Consider the following 27,510-nt stretch of genomic DNA (forward strand, 5'->3'; position numbering starts at 1 on the left):
CTTAAATCTGACTTTATTTGTGCAAAAAGTGTCTTGTAATTGTGTTCATATAATCCCTGGGTTTGTTTTGGCAGGTAGACTCCTAAGTATTTTATACTGTCTACCCTAGCTTTAAATGGGATTTCTCTTTCTATCTCTTGCTGTTGGACTTTGTTGCTAATATATAGGAATGCAGAAGATTTGTGTGGGTTTATTTTGTAACCTGCAACTTTGCCAAAGTTGTTTATTAATTCAAGTAATTTTTTACTTGAATCTCTGGGATTCTCTAGGTAAATCATCATATCATCTGCAAAGAGTGATAACTTACTTTCTTCTTTGGCTATTCTTATTCCTTGAATATCTTTATCTTGTCTAATTGCTACAGCTAACATTTCTACTACCATATTGAATAATAGTGGTGATAATGGACAACCTTGTTTCACCCCTGATCTTATTTGGAATGCATCTAGCTTATCCCCATTGCATATAATGCTTGCTGAAGGTTTTAGATAGATACTGCTTATTATTTTATGGAAAGTTCCCTTTATTCCTACGTTCTCCAGTGTTTTTAGTAGGAATGGGTGTTGTATTTTGTCAAAAGCTTTTTCTGCATCTATTGAGATAATCATGTGGTTTTTGTTAGCTTTGTTGTTGATGTGATCGATAATGCTAATAGTTTTCCTAATATTGAACCAGCCCTGTAATCCTGGTATGAATCCTACCTGATCATAATGTATTAATCTCATGATAAGATGCTGTATTCGTTTTGCTAAAATCTTATTTAAAATTTTTGCATCTATATTCATTAGGGAAATTGGTCTATAATTTTCTTTCTCTGTTTTGTCTCTTCCTGGTTTGGGTATCAAAACCATGTTTGTATCATAGAAAGAATTTGGGAGGACTCCTTCTTCCCCAATTTTCAAAAATAGTCTATATAGTATTGGAATTAACTGTTCTTTAAATGTTTGATAGAATTCACTTGTGAATCCATCTGGCCCTGGAGATTTTTTCCTAGGGAGTTCATTGATGGCTTGTTCAATTTCTTTTTCTGAGATGGGGTTGTTTAAGTATTCAACTTCCTCTTCTGTTAATCTGGGCAATTTGTATTTTTTAAAATATTCATCCATCTCGTTTAGATTATCGAATTTGTGGGCATAAAGTTGGGCAAAGTAGTTTCTAATTATTGTTTTAATTTCTCCTCATTGGAGGTGAGTTCACCCCTTTCATTTTTAATATTAGTAATTTGATTTTCTTCTTTCTTTTTTTTAATCAGATTGACCAGAGGTTTATCAATTTTATTAGTTTTTTCATAAAACCAACTATTGGTTTTATTTATTAATCCAATAGTTTTCTTAATTTCAATTTTATTAATCTCTCCTTTGGTTTTCAGTATTTCTAATTTGGTATTTACTTGGGGATTTTCAATTTGTTCTTTTTCTAGCTTTTTCAACTGCAAGCCTAAGTCATTGATCTCCTCTTTCTCTATTTTATTTATGTAAGCATTCAGAGATATAAAACTTCCCCTAATAATTGCTTTTGCAGTGTCCCATAAGTTTTGGTATGTTATCTCACTATTGTCATTCTCTTGAATGAAACTGTTGATTGTTTCTATGATTTCTTCTTTAACCCAACCCTTCTTTAGAATTAGATTATTTAGTTTCCAATTGATTTTTGGTTTCTCTTTCCATGGCCTTTTATTACATGTAATTTTTAATGCATTATGATCTGAGAAGGATGCATTGATTATCTCTACCTTTCTGCACTGGATTGTGAGATTTTTATGTCCTAGTACATGGTCAATTTTTGTAAATGTTCCATGTACCGCTGAGAAAAAGGTATATTGCTTTCTATTCCCATTTAATTTTCTCCAAAGATCGACCATATCTACCTTATCCAGAGTTTTATTTACCTCCTTAACCTCTTTCTTGTTTATTTTGAGGTTAGATTTATCGAGTTCAGAGAGGGGGAGGTTGAGGTCCCCCACTAGTATAGTTTTGCTATCAATTTCTTCCTTCAACTCCCCCAACCTCTCCTCTAAGAATTTGGATGCTATACCACTTGGAGCATACATGTTTAGTAATGATATTGCTTCATTGTCTATGGTGCCTTTTAGCAGGATATAGTTTCCATCCTTATCCCTTTTGATTAGATCTATTTCTGCTTTTGCTTTGTCTGAGATTAGGATTGCTACTCCTGCATTTCTTACATGAGCTGAAGCTCAATATATTCTGCTCCATCCTTTGACCTTTTTCCTATGTGTATCCCCCCATTTCAAATGTGTTTCTTGTAAGCAGCATATTGTTGGCTTATGGCTTTTAATCCATTCTGCTATCCATCTCCGCTTTATGGGAGAGTTCATTCCATTCACATTCACAGTTATGATTACAATCTGTGTATTTCCCTCCACCCTCTTTCCCACCATTTGTGCTTTTAACTCTCCCGTCTCCCTTCCCCTCCTCAATAGTATTCACTTTTCTCCCCCTCCTCCTGCAGCCTTCCCCTCCTTCTTTTAGCCCCCCTCTCTTTTACTCCCCTTTACTCTTATTGCTTCTATCCTCCCTTTTAGCCACCCTCCCCTTTCTTCCCCCTTCCCCTCCTACTACCTATAGAGCTAGTTAGGATTATCTACTTAAGATTATTGTTCCCTCCTTTAAACAAATCAGATGAGAGTACCTCTCAAACAATGCTCATCTCCCTCCCCTCCTTCCCTCTACTATAGTTTTGTACTTCTTCCTGTGATATAATTTGCCATTTTCTGCTTCCCCCTTTTCACACCTCCTATTACAATCCCTTCTCATACTTAAATCATATTTTTGACATGACATCATTTACTTTATACCCGTTCCCTCTACATATATCCCTTTTATCATAATAGCTGCACAGTTCTCAAGATTAACAGGTATCATCTTCCCTTATAGGGAGGTAAACAGTTTGCCCTAATTGAGTAGCAAGTTTTTGTTTTTGTTTTTTCCCCCCTGTTTACTTTTTTATGATTCTCTGGAGACCTGCATTTGAAGATCAAATTGTCTATTGAGTTCTGGTGTTTTGGTCAGGAAGCTCTGGAAATCCCTTATTTCGTTGAATGACTTTCTCCTTGCCTGAAATGTTATGCTGAACTTTGCTGGGTAGTTGATCCTTGGTTGAAGTCCCAACTCCTTTGCCTTACGGAATATTGGGTTCCAATTCTTTTGATCTTTTAATGTAGAAGCTGCAAGGTCCTGTGTGATCCTGACTGTATGTCCTTGATATTTGAATTGTTTCTTTCTGGCTGCTTGTAGTATTTTCTCCTTCACTTGATAGATCTGGAATTTGGCAACGATATTTCTTGGGGTTTTGAGTTTAGGATTCCTTTCGGGAGGGGAACGGTGGATTCTTTCGATGACTATTTTGCCCTCTGAGTCTAGTACTTCTGGGCAGTTTTCCTTGATGATTTCCTGGAAGATATTGTCCAGACTCTTTTCTTCATCATGGGTTTCTGGCAGGCCAATAATTCTTAAATTTTCTCTCCTGGATCTATTTTCCAGGTCAGTTGTTTTTCCAATTAAATATTTTACATTTTCTTCTATCTTTTCATTCTTTAGATTTTGTTTGACTGATTCTTGTTGCCTCATTGAGTCATTAGTTTCTACTTGCCCAATTCTAATCTTCATCGTATTGTTTTCTTCAGTTAACTTTTGCATCTCCTTTTCCATCTGACCAATTTTTCCCTTTAAGGAGCTATTTTCTCCATTTAATTTTTGTACTTCTTTTTCCATTCGACCAATTTTCCCAGTTAGGTTTTGTGTTTCCTTTTCCATTTAATCAATTTTCCCAATTAGGTTTTGTGTTTCCTTTTCCGTTTGATTAACTCTTCCTTTTAGGGAGTTATTCTCTCCAGTTAATTTTTGAACTTCCTTTTCCATTTGTTCAATTTTCCTTTTCAGAGTGGTGTTCTCATCAGTGAATTCTTTTTTTATAATTTTAAAATCATTGGCCAGTTTTTCTTTTATTTCCTTCTTCAGCTGTTCCAGGTAATCTAGTTGCGCTTGCGAGAAATTCATAGTCCCTTCTGAAGTTTCAGATGGAAGTACAGTCTCAGCTCTTGACCTCTTTGGTGTTTGTGTTTTGGTCCTTATCCCCATAGAAAGATTCTATGGTTTTTTCACTTTTCGTCTGCTTTTTCCGATTCATGATGTTGGCTGAGTGTTGTAGCTTCTGGTTCTTTCAGTCAGAAGGTACACATCTTTGTGTTGAGCTGATGTGTGTCGAGGCTAAAAGCAGGTTTTTGTTTTTTGTTTCCCAGATCAACACTGGGGTTAGTTTGTTAGGTGTGTGGGAGGGGTGGTCTGGTCTCAGGAGATCTCCTCAGCTGACCTGAGGCAAAGGCAAGGTCAGGGGATGGTGATCCCAGCTTCCCTATTGTCTTTCCTTTTCCCCTGGAGGCCTGGGGCACGCCTAGAAGCTAATGCGTGTTCCTGCCCCTCCTGGGGCTCGTCTCCCGGCGCTGAGGCTTGCCTGGGTCTCAGTGCGAATTTTCTCTGCCCTGGGTCGTCTGTCCTTCCAGATCACCTCCGCCACAGTAGGAAGAATCCCCCTTTGCTATTTTTCTAGCCTCTGGTGTTATGAGACTATTTGACCCCTTCTGCTGTTCCCACTGATCCAGGATTTATCTGGGGAAATATTTTATGGTTCTTTCACGGTCATGAGGGGGGAGGAGAGAGCATTTACTGATCACTCCGCCATCCTGGCTCCCGGAAGTTCAAGTAGGTGACTTACCGAAGTTTAGTCTTCAGGCTGAAGGTTTCAAGCACTGCTGCGCTGATATCTGGCGCTCAGCGGCTCTCACTGGCTCGGTTTGGCTTGTCTCCTGCTCCGCTGGTTTCGCCCGCCACTCTCGGGCTTCTCAGGTCCCTTCCGCCCTGCTGCGCTGACCACGCTGCACTGTGCGCTGGGGGCTTACCCCCGCGGAACAGATCCTTCCCGTGGACCTTCCAGTCCAACCTGGGCTCCGAATCTGTCAAAGTCTGTCACCCACTGGATTCCACACCTCCAAAATTTGGTCAGATTCTCCTTTCAGAGATATCCAGAGGTGTTTGTCCAGGAGCTTAGGTGAGTCGTTGCTTTCACTCCGCCATCTTGGCTCCGCCCCCCCAAAAAATAAAATTTTAAAAAATGTTTTTCTAAGACAAAAAGAAATTTTAAACACTCTACTCAACTGTCTTTTAAATTAGGAAAATGGGCACATGGGCATTCATAAATATAACAATTCGATACTCTTTCATATTATGGGCGGGTAAGGAACACAGAGGCAGAAGCGGGAAAAGGAAGAAGAAATAAAAAAGGGGCAGGAGAGAAAACCTGCCCACAAAATAAAACAAATGGTACATCAGAAACACATAAATAATAATCATATCCCTACGGAAGCATCTACTTTTAAGGAGAAAAGCATCCCCAGAAAAAAGTTACCCAGATACTGAGAAGACAGATGCATGTGAGACACATAAACAGAAGAGAAATGAAAACTGAAACAAACACACAGAGACTCAACCAGGGACAGTTTCTGCCAAATAATATCCCCACTACGTAGGCTTCTGCAACAGTGGCACTAATGACTTTTTTAAACATGTTGTGTTTGTGCAATTCTAGACACAAATGCAATTACTGTCTCTTGATACTTGGCTCACAAAGCAGAATGAAATTAAATGGTTTGTTTCTCAACTCTGTCCTAAAAATAGGTATTTTATGTAGCAAGGTATGTTAGGATATAGAACATAGATGCTCAACTCCTTATGTTCCCAAATGTCTGAATCTCTGGTGAATTTTTACCACTGAGGGTTTCCACCAAGAAGAGTGATTTTCCTAGAAATAACTCTTCTGAACTGAGCACCTGTTTTTTTCTTATCAAGTCGCTTGGCAGAAACAAAACAGACAGACTTGGAGGCCTCAAATCTAGTACACTATTAGTGAGAAATCTAAGTAGACATGACATTTATAGGAGTATCTACCTTTACCTAAAGTCACAAAAGCCAAAGCAGCTTTCTGCTTACGTCAGCTCAGCCAGGTCTTCTTTCTTTATATCTCAAGGGTCATCCCACGGTCTCCCAATGCCTTTTCTATACGTTCTTAATTTATCACCTTGTTCCTCCTACTTGAAACCCCTCTCATGGGCTCTCCAGCCCTGACTCACAACATCCATCATCTTGCCCCTGTCCCTTGTGAGTTACCCTCCCTCTTCCTTTCCAATTTAGCAAGCATCTCAAACTTCATCCCCATCCTGTGGTAGTGATCTTTGTGGATGATCCCTCGATGGCAGATGCTATTCTACTCATCTTTCATAAGCAATTTAGATGTTTACTATGGAACAATATATCCTTAATTACAACAAAGAACTTAGCTCTTATTACTTGAGACCATAGCGGGTCTTAAAAAAAAAAAAGCTTATGACATCATTGCTTCAGGAGGTCCACATGACTTTTGTATTCCTTTCCTTTCTTCAACAAATATTCATTAAGCACCTACTGTGTTTACAGCAAAATGCTAGACACTGGGGACACACACAAAGATTTTTAAAATGACATAATCCTGGATCTTGAGGAGTTTACAATCTATTAAGGTAATTATATACATCTGCAGCAAATGACACCAATATAAGTTATGATATTTTAAGTGAACAGGATCAAAGAGAGAGAGATAAGTCAATAAGGTGGGAAGGAAAAGAAGAATAGAGGGGGCAGGGCTTGAGCCCATCATGGAATAAAAAAAAAATGCCAGCAGCAAAGGATATAGAAAGAATTTATTCTAGGAGTGGAGTGGAGCATGGTTTGTACAAGTGTATAGAGCTGAGAAAAGGCAAGATGAGATTCAATGACTCAACCACTGTTGGATTATCCAAGTGGATCAGGGTTTGGGCTGAGTCCATGAAGCTTGCAGCACACAAGGGGTCTTGTTGGGGAACAGCCTTTCTACACTAAGACTTCTTTAAGCAAGCCGTAACAGAAGAAAAGGTATTTTGGAAAACATTTAAGGAGAAGAAAAGAGAGTACTCCTTCAGCCTGGGAACCCCAACATGAAGAGAAACTGAATGTTTCCTCAGGAGAGGTCCAAGGATCCTCATTGTTCTTCATGATCTCATCCTCGTAAGCTCCATCAGGCCAATTCACCTCAGATGCTTCATAAATTCCCCACAGAGGATCTATGCCAGGCAGGGTGCAGGAGAGCCTACTCTCTTCTAGGTCCTTTAACACTGGCAGGGTCCCAAGGCAATGCTAAGGCTACTATTTGCCTCCCATGCCCGCTACTGGACATATACTGCCATGTGTGTTCATTAATAATGATAACAATAATAATAGCTAGATTTTTTTTAGCGTTTCTAAAGTCTGTGAAGTACTTTACAAACATTATCTCAGCTGATCCTGACAACAACCCTGGGAAGAGGTATTATTATCTCTCATTTCAAAAATGAGAAAACTGAGGCAATCATTCAATTGTTGCTACCACCATTGTTGTTGGTCCTTCATTCTCAAAGAGAACCCTTGACATCACGAGAGTGACATCTTGAGCTGCCCATGGGTGACCTGCCTGTGGAATGGATTTAAGTGAGGCAGAGCTCAGCAAAGTGGTCTGGACAGGCAGGTCTGGGAGTTGTATACAGTCTGTCAATAAGCATTTATTAAGCACCTGCTACGTGCTAGGTATAGAGCTAAGCACTAAGGAGACAAGGGAAGGCAAATGATAGTACTGCCCTCAAGTACCTCACAACCCAGTGGGGGAGAAAACAAGCACATATGCACCAACAAGCTCTACAGAGGATAGGCAGGAAATGATTAAGAGAAGAAGGCACTGGAATTAAGAGAGACTGGGGAAGGTTTCCTGTGAAAGGAGGGATTTTAGTTAGGATTTGAAGGAAGTCAAGGAAACCTGGAGACCAAGGTGAGGAGGAAGAGCATTCCAGGTATGGGAACCAGAAGAGAAAATGGAGTCAGCACAAAAGTGAGGAGAGATCACCTCTGTCCAAGAGCACGAAAAAAATGCCAAGTGTCCAAGGAGGGATCTGAACTCAGGTCAGGCTGACTCTAGATCCAATGTTCTATGTACTGAATCTCCATGATGCTGATGATCAGCCATTAGTATTAGACCAATTCTGATAATGAATTTTCACCCTCTTCCCTCCTCCCTGCTGATTAACAGCATGTGCTAATGAAACAGTTAGGAATCATGCTGCAATTAACCAGGAAGATTTTATTTACTCCATACCTAGCAAACGCTGGATCAGGGGAGATGGAAAATACAAAAACAAAAAAGGATATGGCACAGAGCTTGGTCTAAAGGGTCTTACAATCTAGGAAATAAGAAAGGGGTACCTAGAATAAACAATCTTAAACAGTAAATAGAGTGTAATTAAGTGATATGAACCATGATTCTTATCAGAGTTCAACAAATGGAAAAACAAGTGTGAGCTGAAGGAACGCGCGTGAGCTGAAGGAGTTGGATTCTTAAAAGAAGGAGTTGGTCAAGAGTCTTGAAGGGGAGGCTGAGATACACAGAGAGGAATGGGTGAAGTGTTCCTGGGAAGGAACAGCATGAGCCAAGTGGCACTGGGATGTACAGCATGTAGAAATAACAACCAGCTGAAGTGGAACTTGTGGGTTTTATTGGGAAGAAGCTAGAAATAGGAAGTAAACACAGCAAGACTAGATCAGGGAGGGCTTTAACTTTAGACCTGATGTAAGCAACAGGCTCTTGGGTGCGAGAGTAATGCACTCAAAGTGGATTTAAGGAAAATTAGTCTGGCAATGGTATATAGGATGGGTTGGAAAAAGCAAAAAATAGAGCCAAGGAGGAGAAAAAAGAATCCTAGCTATGCAAAGTTAAATAGTACTTAACAGAACTGAGCCCATGACCTTCAAACAATAAAGTACTGACTGAGCATCTTAAAACTCCTGCTTGTCAAGAAAACAAAGGAGATAAGAGTTAGGCACACTTGGTCTCATTAACACAGTGCCCTAATTGACTGAGTTGACCAACTCAAAAGTCCCACCTCTGACTTTTACTTCCTATGAGGGTTTATTCAAGAAAGGAATTCTCTATCTGTCTGTTTCTTCCTCTATTTAAAAAAAAAATGGTAGGGGAGAGGAGAACATGAGGAACCATCTCAGACTAAAAGGTTTCTGAGATCTCTTCTGAAAGTTCTAAAGCTATGAGCTACAAGACAGTTTTATTTAAGAGTTGAGAACTATGCCATCTAGAAGGTAACTTTAGGAAAACAACAGTTCCCTCTGCTTTCCACCAACAGTATAGACTAGCTGAAAAGACCTTGAATTTGGAGTCAGAAAACCTGCAAATGTTAAAAGCTAGAGGGGATACACATAGAGGATGACAGTCAAGGTCCACCAAAGATCCCAACAGACTAGAATGCTGACCTGAATATAAAAGCATGAAAGTGAGAAGGGACAAATGTAAAGTAATATGCTTGGGTTCAAAAAATCACTTTCAAAAATACAGTTTGGGGGAGGTATGTTTAATCAGTTCAATGAGTCAGCAGCATGATGTGAAAGCAAAAAATGTTCGTGTGATTTTGGGCTTCCAGGACCTGTAAGAAGGTTAGTTAGAGCTGGTTTGTACTCTGTCCTAAGACAGGCAACACATGGAATCCTGCCCTCAGTTCTGGGCCCCACAGTTTTCAAAGTATGTTCATAAATTTTAGAGTCCAAAGGAAGGCACAAGGAAGAGCTCTGAGTCCGAGTCTGATCAGGTGAAGGCAATGTTTAGCCAGGAAGAAGAGAAGATTCGGCTATATTCTAGTACTTGAAGGCGTATCCCGTGAAACAGGAATTAAATGGGCTTTGCTTGACTTCAGGGAGCAGAAGAAGGTTCACTGGCTGGAGATGCCAAGGCAGCAGATTTAAGACTGAAGTGTCTCCACAGCTATAGTGGGCTACCTAAAGATACAGCGGGTTTCCCCTTGCTGAAGGCATTCAGGCAGTGGCTGGATGACCACTTTGGGCATGGTTGGTTCAGAAGGTCTCTGAGGGCTCTTGCAATCACATGTTCTGTGATTCAGTGATAATGACTGTCTGAGAAACACATTTTAACCTTAGTCAGATCATTTCAACTGTGTAAGCCTCAGTTTCTTTATCTGTAAAGTTTGGAGTGTATGGCGAGATTGCCTCTAATGTCTCTTCTAGCTCTAAGTCCTATATTCCATGGATTTCTAAAGATTAATTAGTTCTAGTAGTCAATGCAACAAACAATATATACTCCTTTATATAATTCTTTAAAAAGTTATCATATGGAAGATCAGTCCAGAAGAAATGAGATGTTCTCAAGAATGAAATTCTAAAGACACCAAGAAAAATAATTTTGATGAGGAAGAAAGTGGGAAGTGCGAGGTAGCAGTAGGGTGTTACCCAAAGAGGTCAATGTGGATGCATAGGGAATTCACTGACCAATGCAGATCTTTTAAAATTGATGCAGAAGATGATAGCAAGGGCAGGGAAAAGAGGACTTGCATACAAAAAAAAAAGGCCACTGTTCTGGGAGCAAAATGTCAGGAACCTTAAAGTTTAAAAGGAGCAAGAGCTGGCAAGGAAGGCTAAGGACAAAAGAGGCTGTTTGAAAAATTGGTGGGGGGAAAGGAAATGGCATACAAGGACAGGTGCGTGGGTCTATGTCAAAAGGAACAATGTTAACAGATAACAAAGAGAAGGCACAACTAACCAACTCTGACTTCTTCTCTGCCAGAGAGAATAATCTTTAAATAGAGAGGACAGAGCAAAGTGTCTTACAGAGGGCTGAAGTTCCTTAATGAACACCCCCCACTGTCTTTCATGAGAGTGATCCTACCCAAAGCATACTCTGGCATACTAAACAACCCAAGAGCCCTCCACATACACCTCCTGAGCACATCTGGTGGTGATCTCCTGATGAGCTCAGACTGCAGAGCCTGTGGAGAAAGGGAGTGAGACATGGACAGAGGGAGAGAAAATGTCCATTTCTACAGAAGAGAAGAAAGGGAAATCTGCCCGGTCTGTACTCATGAACTTGACTTCAGCTGCAGGCAAAATTCAGAAAATGTCATAAAGGGAGCAGCCACTCTGTTTGGGCCTCTGTTGCATCAAAACACCAGGCTGATCTAAAGAAGGCTGCAGAGATAGTTTAATCAGATTTCAATGCCACATCTGACCAGTCTCTCCTGCATAACAGATGGAAAGATCTGCAAGAGACAGCAGTCCAGTTAAGAGGGTCTTCAACAGGCTGAAGGACCTGACCCAAAAATGGTTAATAAGGGCAGAGGGCTAGTGGGGAGCCCCAAGGATCTGTGGTTGGACCCGGGCTGTTTCATACCTTTTTCAATGACTTGGAGAAATGCACTTAGGGCATACTAACCAAGGATGTGGATGATAAAGACCCATGCCGACCACACTGGAACCTCAGGATGACATACAACATATCCCAGAGTAGAATATCGTGTAGGTCACTGTCCTGTACCTCATTCATAGAGAATTTTTTTTTTTTGTCTAGACCATTTCATCCATTTCATGGATGCAGTAACCCCCTCTACTGGTGCAGACTGGCAACTTTTTCGGAACTTACAGTCTCTGATGGTTTACTATCAATGACTTGACTAAGTTGACACAGCCAGTAGTGGGACCTGAACCCATCTTTCTACAGCTGGCTTTCTAATCCATGACACTACCTCTCCTTCTTCTCTGGCAAAGATAAGAGCAGTCTACACAAGGACCAAACAATTAGGTCAACCTAAAAAGATAAGGAAGGCTTTTGCTAGGGAAAGAATGCAGATCAATCTTCATACCTGCTCACAGAATTTCTTCACTGAAAATATCAGTGACATTTTATTAATGCAGGGAGTTTTTTACCTTTTTGTGCATTAAGGTCTCCGTTAGCAATCTGCTAAAGCCTACCAATCCCTTCTCAGAATAATGCTTTAAGTTGTATCAAATAAAATTCAGAATACTACAAAGGAAACCAATTAAATTGAAACATTTTTTTCATATCCAAGCTCAGAGACTCCTTGAAATTTATCCACAGACCCCAGGTTAAGAATTCATGAAACAGAGCATCTGGCAAACAACTGAAAAACAATTTCTTTGAATCATTTTTTCTTTGCTTTTTCCTTCACTTTATTTTACCTCACATATTCTCACAAGCTGGGTCTGATCCTGGTAAGACAAATAGGAAGCTTTCTCAAAGAAGTCAGCAAAGTCTTATATTTGTCTCCTATAATGAATGACCCCTTTCCAGCTTCAGACACTGTAGAAAGTCCTTCCTGTAACCCAGGGAGTCTGGCTCTGACAATAGTCCTACAGAGATCAACTTCAAGGACTGAGTCTGAAGGGTCCTGTACTTCTTCTAGTCTGTAAACATAGCAGCCAGATCTATGTATGGATCATAGAATACCTAAACTGCACGAGATCTCAGGAGGGTCATCAGCTACAAATTCACACCTAATGCATAAATCTCTTCTGTAACACACATAATGGAAAACTACTCAGCTTCCAGTTTGAACAGTTCTGGGGATGGGAAGCCCATTGGATCTATGACACATCTCTATGGTAGCTATTTCTTCTTCCTCCTATTGAGCTACCATTTACCTTCATGAACATTCCACTCACTGATGCTAATTCTGCCCATTTAAACTTACAGGCTCTTCCCTCTTCTACAATTTAATCCTTCAAATATTTGAAGGCAGAAACCATCCCTTACCATCCCAACTCTTCTCTTCCTTAGCCTGAATTTCTTTGTACCTCTATGTTTTATATAAGTGAGAAAATTATTTTTCACTATTCATACTCTTTATATATGATTCTCTGTGTAAACAGAACATTCACCAAAACTCCGTAAGTAAAAATACCGTAAGAACACAAGTGGTGAGGGTAAGGTGGTACTGAGATGTAATAGACAAGAATTTGCAATCACTGGTAGATCTGAGGATTTAGGACAGAGGAGACCTACTCCACCCAAAATTAAGTTGAGAATATGTTCTTTTGTGCCAAACATGAAGAAAAAGAAAAAAAGTTTTGGAATGAAAGAGATATTTTTACCTGATGTTGAGTAACTTCAGGGCATTCAACAATACTCCTTTTTTTACATCATAATCTATTTTCTGATCTGTTCCAAAGCTGGGGGCTCGATTAATCTGAAAATGACAAAAGGAGAAGAAGTCATATATTGAGGGTCAATAAATAAGCATGCACTACTTCATAATGAAACATCACAGGGAGCAGTTACTTCCAAAGGAACACAGTTATAAATGTTAAGGATATTAGAGAATAGGGTTTTCATGACATGGTGGTAGAGTTCGGTTATGATGCATACAGCCTTTGGTTCATTAAAGGTGCAACAACTACCAATTCAGGATTGTGAAAATTCACAAACAGAAGACTGAGATATGGAAAGGGTATGAACAAGATCATCTAGTCTAACTCCCTCATTTTACTAAAAGAGGAAAATGAGGCCCAGGGTTAGTCAGCACATTAAGTGATGTATCCTAGGCACATGGCTTCCAAACAAGAGAAACGGACTCTGAACCCATTTTCTGGAGATAAATCCAATGATTTTCCCACCACAAAATTAATAATTATTACACATACTACCCCTCTCTTTGCTATTTTGCTAACTTGATGCTGCCTTTAAAATTCGTCATTTCACTTTTCCATTAAGTAACTCATTCTTTCTCCATTGTCTCAAAGATCTCAGAAAACACAAACAGTATTTTGGGCAATCTGCCTGACTGATGATATGATGCCGCCATCTGGTGGTCAATGGGGATATTGCATGATAACTTGTATAAGGATTTCTTTAAATGCCAGGACAGATGTTATGGGATTTGGATCTGGTAGATCTGTCCCTTAAATATATCAAGCCCAACTCCCTAGTTTTTTTTACAGATGAGAAACACCAGGGCGATGTATTCTAAGTCACATATCCCATATAACACAATCACAGAACGTTAGAAGTGGAATGAACCTGATAGAATGTGCCTAGTCCAATGGCCCCATTTTACATGTGAATAGAGGGAGATTCAGAAGAGGGAGGTGACCCAACCCAAGTGGGATACAAGGAGTGGGGGGGAGGCTGGACCTGTGATTTCACTGAGGAAACAGATTCAGGGTCAGTGGGTCAACAAGCATTTCCGCAAGTGCTTATGAGGCCTCAGGCTCTGTGCTAGACCCTAGGGATACAAACAAAAACAGTGGACAGTCTGTGCTCTCCAGGAGCCCACAAACTAGTGGAGAGACAACATGCAAACAACTATATACAGACAAGCAGTATACAAGATACTGGAATTAATTAGCACAGGGAAGGCACTAGAATTAAGGGGAGTTGAGAAAGACTTCTTCTACATGGTGGGATTTTATCTGGGCCTTGAAGGAAACTGGAAAGACCAAGAGGTAGAGAGATGAGGTCAAAGAGAATTCTGGGCATGGGGAGCAGTCAGCGAAAATACGCCAAGCTGGGAGATACTATTCTTGTACGAAGTACAACAAGGAAGGCAAGATCATTGGATCTCAGGTATGTGGTCGTGAGTCAGGTTTTGGAAGACTGAAAAGGAAGGAAGGGGTCAAGTTACATGGGGCTTTGAATTCCAAACAGAGGATTCTAGATTTAATCCTGGAGCTCATAAGGAGCCACTGGAGTTCATGAAAGTATGGGGAAGGCTTAACATGCTCAGGTCTGTGCTTCAAGCAGAATCAGTTGAGAGCTGAGTGGAGGATGCACTGTAGCAGAGGAAGACTTAGGTAGGGAGAATTAAAACTCCAAGCATGAAGCAATGAGGATTTGCATCAGGAGAGCAGCAGTGGCTATGCCAAAGAAGAGATGGGATGGTATGAAGTCTAAAGCAGCAGCACTTGGAATGGATATAGGGCATGAGAATGAGTCGAGCATGGTGCCTAGCTGACTGGAAGGAGAGTGGTGTCCTTCATAGTTATGGGAAAGTTAGGAAGAGGGGGAGAGTTTGGGGGAAAAGACAAGGAGTTCAGTTTAAAATGTCTAGTGGACATCCAGTTTAAGATAGGCAACAGACTTCTAGAGATGCAAGGCTGGCGGTTAGGACAGAAATTAGGGGTGGATAAGTAGATCTGAGAATCATCAGCATGGAGATGAACATTAAAGTCATGTGAGCTGATGAGATCACCAAGTGAAGGACTATAGAGGGAGAAGAGGACTCCTCAGGACAGAGGTCTGGGAGACATTCAGTGGGCATGACGTGGACAAACAGCCCACAAAGAAGGCTAAGGACTGGTCAGAGGACTAAAACGAGAATCAGGAGAGAACAGTGTCACCTAGAGAGAATACAGTATCCAGGGGAAGAGGGTAACTGAAACTACAAAAGACATCAGAGATGTCAACAACGATGAGGATTGAGAAAAAGCCATTAGATTTGACAGTGATGGTATCATCGGCAACTTTAGAGAGAGCAGTTTCAGTTGAAAGGGGAGGTCAGAAGTCGGAAGGCAAAGAGTTAAGAAAAGAATCCACAGTGTTTGAGGACTGTTTTTGACAGACTTAGTCCTTCACAGCAATGCAAAGACCTAAAACATTTCCAAAAGACTCGTGATGCAAAATGCCATCCACATCCAGAGAAAGCCTTATGGAGTCGGAATGCAAAATGAAGCGACTGTTTTCTCCTTTTAGGTTGTTTTGTTTTGCTCAAGGTTTTCCCATTCATCTGAATTCTTCTATACAACATGACAGTTGTGAAAATGTGTTTAATAGGAATGCATGTGTAGAACCCACATAAGACTGCATATCATTCTAGAGAGGAAGAGGGAAAGGAGGGGGAGAAAATTTGGAATTTATGGAAGTGATTGTTGAAAGCGGATAACAAATAAATTAATAAATCTGGGGGAAAAAAGAAAAGAATGAAGGTAAAGAAAGAGAAGGCATTAACATTAAAGGCCTTCTTCAGGAGTTTGGCCACGTAAAGGAGAAGAGATATGATAGACAACTAGAGAAGACAGATGAATCAAGTGAAAGTTTTTTTTTTTTTGAAAATGGGTTAGACATGGAGGGGAGAAACTTTAGATAACTGAGAATACAGAAAATAAAAGGGGTTCTCTGCAGGATGAGATCAGATGGGATTGGATGACTTATGTAGTTAGAGGAATTTGTCTTGGTAAGAAGGGTCACTTTTTTTATATGAGACAGAGGTGAATGTTCTAACAGGTTAAGTGTCTGGTGATATGGAAATGAAGAGAAGGGGTAAGAAGAGAGTTTTTTTGCAAAAGGGCTCAATTTTTTTCTGTGAATTAAAAGACAAAGTGCTCAGCTAAGAGGATTGGGACAGGGAAAGGGGGGGAATGAGCCATGAGAGGTCTGAGGAAGAATGAAAGGGTTTTGGAAACACCACTGTGAGATGGTGAGTTAATCAGGGAAAAATAAAAGGATTGTCTGGCAGCAGTGAGGGCCCAGCTGAGCTTACGTTACACAAATTTATCCTTGAACCAGTCAGCACAATGATGTGATTTCTCCATCCTTTGTATAGGGACTTAGGTAATTAAGCAGGCCTGAGGAAGAGTCGAAGGGCGAGACCAGAGATAGGATAAGGGGCCAAGGAACTCAAGAGAAGGGGGTAGTGTTGTCCAGTTGGGCTGTCTCACTAAGGGGGTGTCAAGCTGAGGAAGGGAGATGAATATAGTCAAGTGTGATGGGCCGGGGAAGAATGAAGAGGTCACTGACAATGGCATGGAAGGTTTGGGGTTGCAAGGCAGAGGGAGAAGTGTAATGACAATAGACTGTGATCTCTTTGGAATTTCAGAGTTCATGTACCTTCATGTGCACAGTACAGGCAGACATCTTCTCTGCTACTAAAAGTCTCAGATCACAGAGAGGTCGAGTGATTTGTTCAGTCGTACAGCCAATAGTGCCAGAGGCAGGACTTGAACCCAGGCCTTCCTGGCTCCAAAAGCAGTACTTTACCTACTACCACACTGCCTCTCACAAGAGTAAGAATTATTACTGATCTTGATGTAGCCCCCTAAGGTTTACACAGCATTTTACATACATTATCTCACTTAATCATGTCAGATTTGGTCAGTAAGACATAAGCACTCTGAAGGCAGGCACTGTCTTGTCTATCTACCTCCCAGCAAAAATATCCCAACTACCACAGATACCAAATAAGCAATTCATCCATGTCTGTTGAGTTGAAGTGAATCCCAGCAAATCGCCAAAGTTAGACTGGTCTCCTTGTTTCTAGGATCTGGTGCTTCTCTCACTCTGTCATCTGTTGCCTAGAAGGGCATAACAAGCATTCCCAAACTGACTCTCTCATGCTAAACCTCAACCATGAACTGGAAAAAGTGAGATCCCCAAAGTTTAAGCAGCTTGGTCAATGTTGAATGGTAAACAACGGGGAAAAACTCTAGTCTCTCCTTTTTCCATCTCACTGGGTAATATCTCTGTGCAAGGGAACTGCTGGACTTAGGTCATAATTTGGGAGCAAGCTTTGATTTCCAAAAGTGTATGTTTTTAAGCTTTAAATTTTAAAGCTAGATAAAAATTCTATTATCCATCTGGGATCTTAATGCAATTTAAATGTATCAGTTTAATAGGGGAGGAGGGAAAAGGAGGCTGTGAAATGGTACCATCCAGCTATTAAGACAGACTAAGTATATTTAAGTGGTTCATTTATCACATGCCAAAAGGGAATATCCTTCTGAAAACAGGGTCATGCCTTGAAGAATGTCCATCATGCTGCCCCACCATCCTAGGAGACTGGTCCCTCTGTCCTTGCTTAAAGGAATCTTTTCCTCATTTTGAAATAAGAAGGGGAAAATCACAAATGGCTAGTGAGTGAAAAGTCTTTTCTCCGGGAAGAGCCTCAGTGGAATGCTAATGACATCAGTGAGGTAACTCTCTGAGCTCCTGACCTCAGCAAGGGTCAGTGCTCCTCAACTTTCCCACTGCGGCACAAAGACAGGCAAGGAACTGGAGATGATCTGAATAGTAATAAGAAAAATTATACAGTGGTCTTAGAGGAAGCTGCCGTCTCTTGACTGCTTTGCCCTACGAGAATCACAGAAATGGGAAGGGGCCTAGGAGAGCAGTGAGTCAGACATGAAAGAGGCTGCTGAGAGGCTACCAGCCCTGCCCACACCCTGCCAGAGGCCCAGGTGAGATTCAGGAGGCAGGCTTTTCACTCTGCTATCTGTAGAATATTACACTCAGCACAGTGGTACCAAGGAAGATATACTGTAATTGGAGATGGTAGACTCGAGTTCAAATCCTGCCTTTGCCAATGGGTGGCCCTTAGGTCATTTCAGAGATGAAAAAATACATAATGCTGGATTCACAGGGCACACTCAGGCTCTGTACAAGGGAAATCTGGACAGGGCTGCAGGAAGAAAAGTATGGGTGATACTGAGACCTAGAAAAAAACAATGAATCTCAACCACCATTTACAAATTTTAAAGTTTACAAAGTTTACATATTACAAAATAAAGTTTCCTACATATCACCTTGTTTAATCCTGACAATCACCCCATGAGGGAACTACTGGAGTTAGGATTACTCCTAGTTTTGGTGAGGTTTGGGTTTTTTTTTTTTTTTTGGAGTGATATAGGTAAGTCTCAATGAAAAAACTCCCTCTACCAGTGCAGCACTAGCCTGGAAAGAGTTGCCTGGGGGAGGAGGGGGATCTGGCAAATGAGGGGTTAAGTGACTGACCCAGGTTCACACACATCCAATATCCATCAAGAGGCAGGTCTTGAATCCATGGGCTCCTGACTCCCAAGTCCAGCACTCGACTCACTATGCCACACTGTCTCACTTGAGAATTAGCACACCATTAGCTTATTAGATTAGTTAACTCAGGCCAGTTACTAGGTATCAATGGGGAAGTGATAAGCTCTGGGAATTGGGAGGACTAGTCCAAGGTCCTGGGTACATCTAGAATTTTATGGGAGTAGCAAGAAGGGCCCACAAAAGAGAAGGCAGGAATATGAAACTAAACTACACTTATTTTATAATTTTGTCTAAGTGGATGTCGGTGGGAGTAGGAGAATGGGCAGATTTGGTAGAGAGAGTGGGTACGCTGTTGTTCTCGGTGTTGGAATATGTACATCTGTGTTTGTACATGTTTGGTTTTGAGTTGTGTATAATTCAACAATTTGGAAGCTAAAGAGAAACTTCCTGAACCTCAAAAATTGGATTCTCAAGTCTCTTGGAGTCAGGAATGGAGAGAGAGCTGTGAGGGTAGGAGAAACTGAGAGTCCTTTAGGCAGATAATAAGACTTTAATATTATTATGGGTTGGCCTTCCTGTAGTATGGCTGCCAGGGTAAGTCCAATGGATTATGCCCAGTAACCAAAGGAAGAGACCAAAGAGAAGTTAGCTTTGCTCTCATATCCTCTTGTACACCTGGAAATAAGAGAATCATAAAGTCTAGACTAAGAAGGAACTCTGGTGGTCATCAATCCAATCATCTCTTCTATCATATCTCAGACACAGGTTCATCCCTCTAGCCTCCACATGAATACTTATAGTGATGGGGGTCTCAGTGCCTCCCAAGGTAGCTGATTCTACAGTAGAGTAATGATAATCTTAAGAAAGCTAATTTTTATTTTTTTTTTTACTTGGTTGTGGTTTTTACGTTTGGCCAAAATTTACCTTGTATCTGCTTGTTCTAGTTAGTTCATCTGTAGCGACAGAAGAGCAAACAGGAAAGGGTCAGGAACAGTCTAATCTCTTTCTTACATGCTGAAGACAAGCAGACATCACGTCATGTCCTTCCTAAACTCTGCGTGCATTCACCTCTATTACCAGTCAGCCTATATAAAGTGTTCTACAAACTTCCCAACACTGAGTTAATGCTGGTGTTCACTCTCCTATCATGACCTTGGACAGGGGACCTCCCCTCATGGGGCCTCAGGTTTTTCATTTGTCAAATGTGGGGGGTTAGACCAGATGGTCTCCAATGTCTCTTAGCAGGCCAAGTCTATGATCCCTTGATCCTCCCATCATTCCTCATGTGACTCGGCTCTCATGCCTGTCAGCATTCTGCCCACACCCCCTCTCTGGACCTCTTCTTCTTTGCCAGTGTCCTTCCATGACACCCAGAACTGGGGGAAAGGCAGTGATTGACAGACATTGCAATTCACTCATCTTCCCATTCTGCAGGGGTCCCACGTTGGGATCGCCTGGATTAAAAGGTAACATCTCCCACTGCAGTCTTACCACTCCCCTCCATCTACTGACCACCAGGGCTGCCCCTGTATTAACAGACACCAAACCACTAGCTTTCTGTATACAAGTTCAAGCCTGTCTTAGGCTCCCAAACTCTCAGCTACTAGTACACAGTAGGTACTGACCGCTAAGAGTTAAACTGTAAATAGGCTCTGACAATTTTAGGCTCTGTATAAATAGAGTTTATCAGGACTGAATGGAATGGGGAATATGGACCCTCTTTTGGATGTTAATATACCAGTAGGAGAATCAACTTACACAGACGGAAAAAACTGGCTCCGAGTGCCTAGTTGCATTTTGGCTTCCAAAATTATTCCTAGATAAAAGGAGTAAGCCAATTTCATTCCAATCCCTCAACAGCCATTAGTCTTTTCTTCCCTTGACTCTAACTAGGGTTTTCACTTTTTCTACTCCACAAAGCAAATGCAGAAAAAGAGTTGGTTATTATATTCATGGCGGTGGCCCAACATTCAAGGAGGTATTTTTAAAAGCCCCATAATTCACCTGGTCTGTAAGAAACAGAAGACAACTGAAGGACAGCACTCTCCCTCAGCCCCTCCCAGAGGCTCTCAGCAAGGCTGGCAGAGATTTCGAGAAAAATCTATGGCCTTCAATACTCAACTGCTAGCACTTTTACTTCTATACAAACTAGAGCTCTTATGACAGGATTAGCTGTTTATAAGCAGATGGCTTTCCGTAGCCCTCACGCCTTGATCCAAAGTTTGCTAATATCTGCTTAAACTGAAGTAGTGATAAATTGGAAAAAATAGGAGGCACAGACATTTAATTCAACAAACACAAGACTTTAATAAAAAATGGCAAGAGTTTTGCTGTCAGCCAATTGAGATAGAATAAATCTCTTGGACCCAAGATTCTAAGGCAGAAAACAAATGAAAATAATGAGAACTTTCTAATACTTAGGATCATAGATCTGGGACTGAAAAAGTCCACCCCACCCTCCTATTTTACAGATGAGTAAGTATAATGAGGCCCACAGACGTGGAGTGGTTTGTCTATAAATCATACAAAAAGCGACAGGGTCAAAAGTGAACCTTTATCCTTTGACTTTGAATCCAAATTTTCCTGTCCCTCAAAATAAGTAGCCTAGTATAGTAGTAAATCCTTAATAATGGCTTGTTGATTAATTTCATTCATTGAAAAATTATGATCAATCTAGAGGTGGCTCTGGGACAGGTCGGTAAGCAAGGATTCCAGCAAGCCAGTGACACATGCTTCTGCACCAAAAATTCCTTCCTCTGCTTTCCTTCAGCCTTCCCCCACTGTCATGTACCCCCAAGCCTGACCTGTCTTCAGTATCTGCACTCTCCAAGGCACTGGAACTCATGCACAAAAATCAACGGATATATGCAAAGGTACCAGCAACTGTCCTGGCTCACCATCTTCCTCAAGAAAAGCTCACAAAGATGATTAAAAACAAGCCACAAGATCTGAGCCCAAGCTTCTGCAAGGAAAAACTCAAGAAATGAGCCCACAGCAAAGAGGACGTGATTCAGGAGAGATTCCATGCAGCCCAGAGTCCTGTTTAGGAGGCTCTGCTCTGGCTTTTCCCCACCCTTCCAAGGACAGATTCCTCTGTTTGCTTGATACCAAAGGACACTAAGCCGAAGAAAGAGAACAGCTTTTTCAAAACCATTTCTTACTTCTCCTCTTCTAATTTCATTTTCCTTCCCTGATGCTCAAACTGGTAAAAACTAAAGGGTCCTATGATCCTCAAATTTCAATAGCTTGAAACTCCATTTGTAACAAAAGGTAAAACATTTAAAAGGGGATTTGCAATTGTCATCTGAATAAACCATACTGTTAAATGCAGTCTATCAGATATGATCATCTGGGAAACAAGGCTATCTCAACATTACCAACCCTCCTTCCATATCTAAATTAATCAAGTGACGAAAAAAACACTTCATAAATGCAAAGTATAGCGTATGTTTCCACTTTCTCAATATTTCACTTTGGGGCAGGGGAATTTGAGAAGACATGAAAAGGAATATGAATTTCCCCTCAGCTTCAAAATTGCCAGAAATTTTATCTCCAGTATATTCAGTACTATCTGCTTTCTTCCACTTGGTGGCGCCAAAGGTCTTTGCATGTGGCATGATCAGCCGTTGTTTAAAAAACCAGTTTTCTCACTGATACAAGGAACGTTTATTTATCCAGAACTATTAGCTGTTATGGTTATATTTTTGTGGTTATTATAATTAATCATGGCACAAGAATGAGTGAATAGAAAATGGAAGTTGTACTTCTATCTTTCCAAACTCTGGCTCCATGAATCTTAATGTGAGCTCTCATATATATATTTTTTTTGATTTCAAGGCTAAAGAGACTTAAAAAGGTTCAGTTAACTTTCAATTATGTTACTAACGGAGAGATCTATGGGGAGAATACATTTAAAAAACCCATTAGGATAACTGGTTTCTAAAGTCCCTTCTCTTGGGGCTTGCTGGGAACCACTACCCCAATCCCAGTCCCCTATCAGGGCCCCAGTCCCCAGCTGGCCTCACTCCCTCACCCACCTCTCCTATGTCAGAGATGGAGAGGACAGCTAAGCCAGCCAGGGCAGAGGAGGGAAGGGCAGAGACAGGTGTGCGAAGGAGGGGTTCAGTGGAAAAGGTGAAACTGGAGAATGTCACAAGGGTGAACCTTAAGGTATCTGTCGCGTGCTAGACAGGCACCCAGGGCTGGAGCCCCGCACAAGTGGCAGAAAGGGCAAGCCCCAAAATGAGCCTTGTTTCGGGAACCAGAGAAGGGGGGAGATTAGAAGTCCCAAGGCATCAAGTGCTTCTGCTAATAGAAAACCGGGTTGGGGGAGGAGGGACTGGCACAGCATAAGAAGCAGAGCTGGTACTGAGTAGAGCAGTATGAAAAATAAAAAAGAGCTGGAAGTGGTCTCAGAGCCTATCAACCTAATCTGCTCATTTCTGCAGCTAAATCACCTGACAAAGCGGGGGGCCAAGTCACCTGCCCAAGGTCATGGGGACTGTTAGGAGTAGTTGAGGCAGGATTCAAACCCAGGTGCTCCAAAGCCATGGTCTCCTTCCATCACACCATGATCTAAATATGTTCTGGCATCTCATGTTCTCATTCTTTCACCCTTTCAACTGCAAGCTGACATTTTATGCAGTCTAGAACTGTGAGGAAGGGATGGAGTGGGAGATGACAGATACTATTATTTCTAAAGTACTACCAAAAATGGGATGTGGCTAATTATATGTTAACTCTTCTCCCTTGCTACATACAGATGGTCCTTCTCCTTGTCCAGTCCCACTATTTGGACCTCAGATCCCAACCACTACAATTTCAAATCATTTCCTACCTTCTATAGTCAATCTCTCTTTATCTACTGTCTCCTTCCCAACTGCCTGCCAACATGCCCAGGTCTTCAATCTAAAAGAAAAAAAAAATTCTTGACCTTTCTTCTTATTTGTACCCCACCTCTGCCCAAGCTACTGCCTATGGTTCACCTGCCATTCACATCTCAACCCCCTCCAATCTACCTAAGAACCTACTACTAAAACACTGTTCCACCACCCCAGCACCTACCACCATGTCTGGTACAGAATAGGGACTCTACAACATGATTGATCCTCACCTCTTTTTCCCACCCTTCACCTGCCAAATCCAATCAGTTGCTAAGTCTTGTTAATTCCTCCACAATATCTCTTGCATTTCTCCCCTTTCTTGCTTGCATAGCCACCACCTCATGACCTCTTGCCTGGTCTTCTGGTACCAGTTTCCTTTCAAATATCCAAATAATCTTCACAAGGTACAGGGCTGACCATGCTACTCTCCTGTACCAGAGCCTGTAGAAGCCCCTCCCACCCCAACCCCCACCTTGAGGATCAAATCTGAGCTCTTCTGTTTGGCATTTAAAGCCTTTCCAAATCTGGCTCTGATCTGCCTTTTTAAACTCAGTTTATGAGAGAACAGAAGTGTTGGCCTCTACATGCACGCTGAAGCACATTTTTTTCACCTTCCTTATTTTTCTTGCCTTTTTTTTCTCAACATGGATAATGTGGAAATATGTTTTACATGGCTTCACCTGTATAAAGGGCATTGTATTTCTTGCTTTCTCAACGGGTGGGAAAAGGGGGGAAAGGAGGAAGAGAGAGAATTTGAAACTGGAAATCAAAAAAACAAACAAAAACCCATCATCTCCCTTCACATTCTCAAAGCAACTGTCTGTTGCCCCAATTCATGCCCTTTCACAAGTTATACCCAAATGCCTAAAATACCCATTCCCACCTTTCTTAACAATAGCTCTAAGAAATCTTTGATTCCTTCTCAGCTCAGCTGAAGTGCCACCTCCTACAGGTAGTCTTCCATGAGCCCTGAAACTGTGAGCACTCTAGCCTCCTCAACGAATCTATTTTAAGGCAGAACTGAAATATCTTATATTTGATTGTCATATTACATAAGGTCTTATATTTGATTATCTATTTTGTAGATCTGTTCATCTTCAGTTAGAATATAAGCTCCTTGAGGCCAAGGGCTATTTTTTCTTTGGTTTCTTTTTTTTTTTTTTGCCTTTGCAGTATCAATACTTACTACAGAGTAGGTACTTAATAAATGCTTGAAGGATCTCATCAAATAATATTTTTCACAGAAAAACTTCTGTAATTGCAGACATTTCAGCAAAACAGCAACAGCCACAAAAAGCCTAAAATGTTCCAGTTTGGCCTCTCTGCCTTGCCATTTTTATGAATACAGTAAATACCTACTATGTCAAGTCCTTATATGTAGAGCAGGCACTGAAATAACATATTCTATGTGGAATGTGCTGCGTCCCCCTCACCCCCCTTCCTTCCCCATCCTGAATTAGCAAGAAAAAGCAGCTGTCCTGGGGAGAGGAGATGATCAAACATATTTGTGGTGTCCGTCTGCCTTTGGTAAACAGTCACTAATGAATGCATTATTGTGATCGAGAACTTCCCTCTTAATCTCCAGTTGTGGATCTCCAACTGCTGGATTACTGCAGTAGCTGCCTCTAAACTAGCTCATTTTGTCTTTGTTCTCCCTCCCTTCCCAAGTCAATCTATCTGGATACCAACTGCTCAATAAAACTCCCTCCATGCTGTTTTCATCACCTCACCTCCCTGCTCCAAAACTGCACAACTGCTTACAGGAAAAAGTCCAAGTCACTGGATAACTGAACCCCTACCTCTTCTCACAGGTCTTTCCCATGTGAATGTCCTGCTGCTGCCCCTACACTATGGCTATCCCTCCTTCCATGCCTCTGTGTATGCTTTTCCAGGTCTAGAACAGGAGTTTGTACAAATGCTGCCTGAACTGACAACCGGCATCCATCAGGGGCGCACTCAGGAAGGCTTCAGTTAACTGCTCGGTGTCAAAGGTCAACATCAGCATCATCTTTTTCTCATCCACAGGCAGCTAGGCTTAAGACTTTGGTCCAGCACCACAACCAATATGTACCTGATGCTGTGAGGCCACAACCAATTTGTCAGCAAAACTGGTAAACTTACAACAAGTGACCCTTAACTGCGTATTTGAGCACTCAAACCCCAAACTTCTAGTGACAAAGAAGCATTATTTTTCTACTGGCCTATCACCAGCCTAGATGACTTCTACAAGGAGGTGAGACTGATTGCAGACCTACCATGGCAGATGTATTTGACCAAAAACATTTCCCCTGTCTTGGTACCATAACTTGAAATTTCACCGTCAGGGAATCATTCCTTTACATTGTTTTCTCCCTGTCAATGGTTCTTTTCCAGAATGCAAATATTCTTGATGGTAATAATGCAGAAAGATCACTTGCCCTGAGACAGTGACTTATTAGTTGTTTTGCTCTAAGAAAAGCTGAAAGTATTGGGTGCTGGGCTTAGGAGTGAGGGAGGAATGGGGTGGGGGACAAGCTTAGGTTACTTCACTAGTTAGTGCAGAGCTGACCACGTCTGCATGTGTATACATTTATAAATGCAGAAGAAGCTCTCTATGTCATGAGTTGTCTGTGAACCAGGCACCACAGTGGATAAATCAGTCTCCCATTGATGCTGACAAGAAGCAAATTAAAGCTGTCTCGCTTTGAGTTTTGTTTTCTGATACTGATAATCAGATATTCCCCCAAATGATACCCAAGGCAGCTGTCCAATAAGGAATCTGAAATTATCTTTCTTTTCTCCTCTTCTTCCCCCTTCAACAATTCTCTTCCATTCTACCTCCAAATAATAAAAATGATTGATAAAGCATTTCAGTGTTCAAGGGCTTACCACCCTAGAGGCAGCATGGTCTGGTAGAAAGAAGCAATTATCTGGTGAACATGGGCTGTATGGACTGAGACAGATAAAGGAGAAAAACCTACAAGAAAACACTTTGAATTCAACAGCCCTATACCAATACAAAGTATTCTGAGTCTTCCTGACCTTTCCTTCCAGGTTCTTTACCTCTCAAAAACACACTGCTTTTTTTTCCTTCATAAGCAAACTTTCCATTTAAATTATCTGGGTAATTACCTCAATTCTCTCTTTCATTGTGTCTTTTAAATCCCACATCCTTGTTTCCTACACTGTGAAATGAAAATCTTCCCCAAGTGATACTACACTGCCCTGATTGTCGATTAGCTTTACATTGTCTGGAATGAAGAAACATGCAGTACTGCAGAGAGGAGGGCAGACTCCTATAGGTACTTAGAAATTCCAAGCCCTCCCCTCATCTTAGCATGACATTCGTCTGATTCGAAGAAATCTTGCCCACCGCCTCATGGATAAAAAAACAAAAAACAAACAAACAAAAAAAACTTGCCACTATCCAGGGCTTTCTGTAGCCATTTTCAATTCAAATGGTCTGCCGAGTCTAACTAGGAAAGGCACTCAGCTGTGGAAGGTTGCTATTAACACTGTATGAAGGGAGACATTTTCAAATGCAAGGTATACTGAACATTCCTCGTTCTTCACAAATAATACATTACCTCCAGAAGCCATGGCTTCAGTTTTCTGTCCAACAAAATATCAAATCCCAGGACTTCAAAGCAGACACTTTCACTTCCTGGGGGTTGTCCAGGTCTACACATGCGATACGCATGTAAGACGTGGGGTTCTGCTACGATCAGAGTTTTTACCACCAATTCCTAGGCAAAAGGTGACAAAACAGATAAAAAGTGCTCATTAGATTGCATCTGATCTCTCTGTCTTGAAAAAAGTAAAGAGTTAATGGACAATGTTTTTATCAGCTACTAGCTAAAGGCAAAACAGGGCTTCAGACTGGCATTCTCCCCCAGTGACTTAAAAACAAATATAACAAAAAGGTCACTGGAAGGCACCTGAGGGTCTTTCTTCATACTAAAATTGAGAAAAGCTGTTAAAT

The 27,510-nt window shown here is 41.2% G+C and overlaps 1 protein-coding gene across 8 annotated transcripts in view; it reads right to left on the reverse strand.

Moving 5' to 3' along the window:
- Window positions 1–27,510, reverse strand: part of TTLL7 (tubulin tyrosine ligase like 7) — a 233,682-nt gene that overhangs the window by 107,346 nt on the left and 98,826 nt on the right. For all 8 annotated transcript variants that reach the window (XM_072648853.1, XM_072648847.1, XM_072648848.1 and 5 more), the window contains exons 9-10: window positions 27,116–27,274; window positions 13,020–13,114 (exon numbers count right to left, since the gene is read on the reverse strand). In XM_072648853.1, coding sequence (XP_072504954.1) covers window positions 13,020–13,114; window positions 27,116–27,274 — 254 coding nt within the window. The remainder of the gene's footprint in view (window positions 1–13,019; window positions 13,115–27,115; window positions 27,275–27,510) is intronic.

This window comes from Notamacropus eugenii, chromosome 2 (assembly GCF_028372415.1).
Source record: "Notamacropus eugenii isolate mMacEug1 chromosome 2, mMacEug1.pri_v2, whole genome shotgun sequence".
NCBI lineage: Eukaryota > Metazoa > Chordata > Mammalia > Diprotodontia > Macropodidae > Notamacropus > Notamacropus eugenii.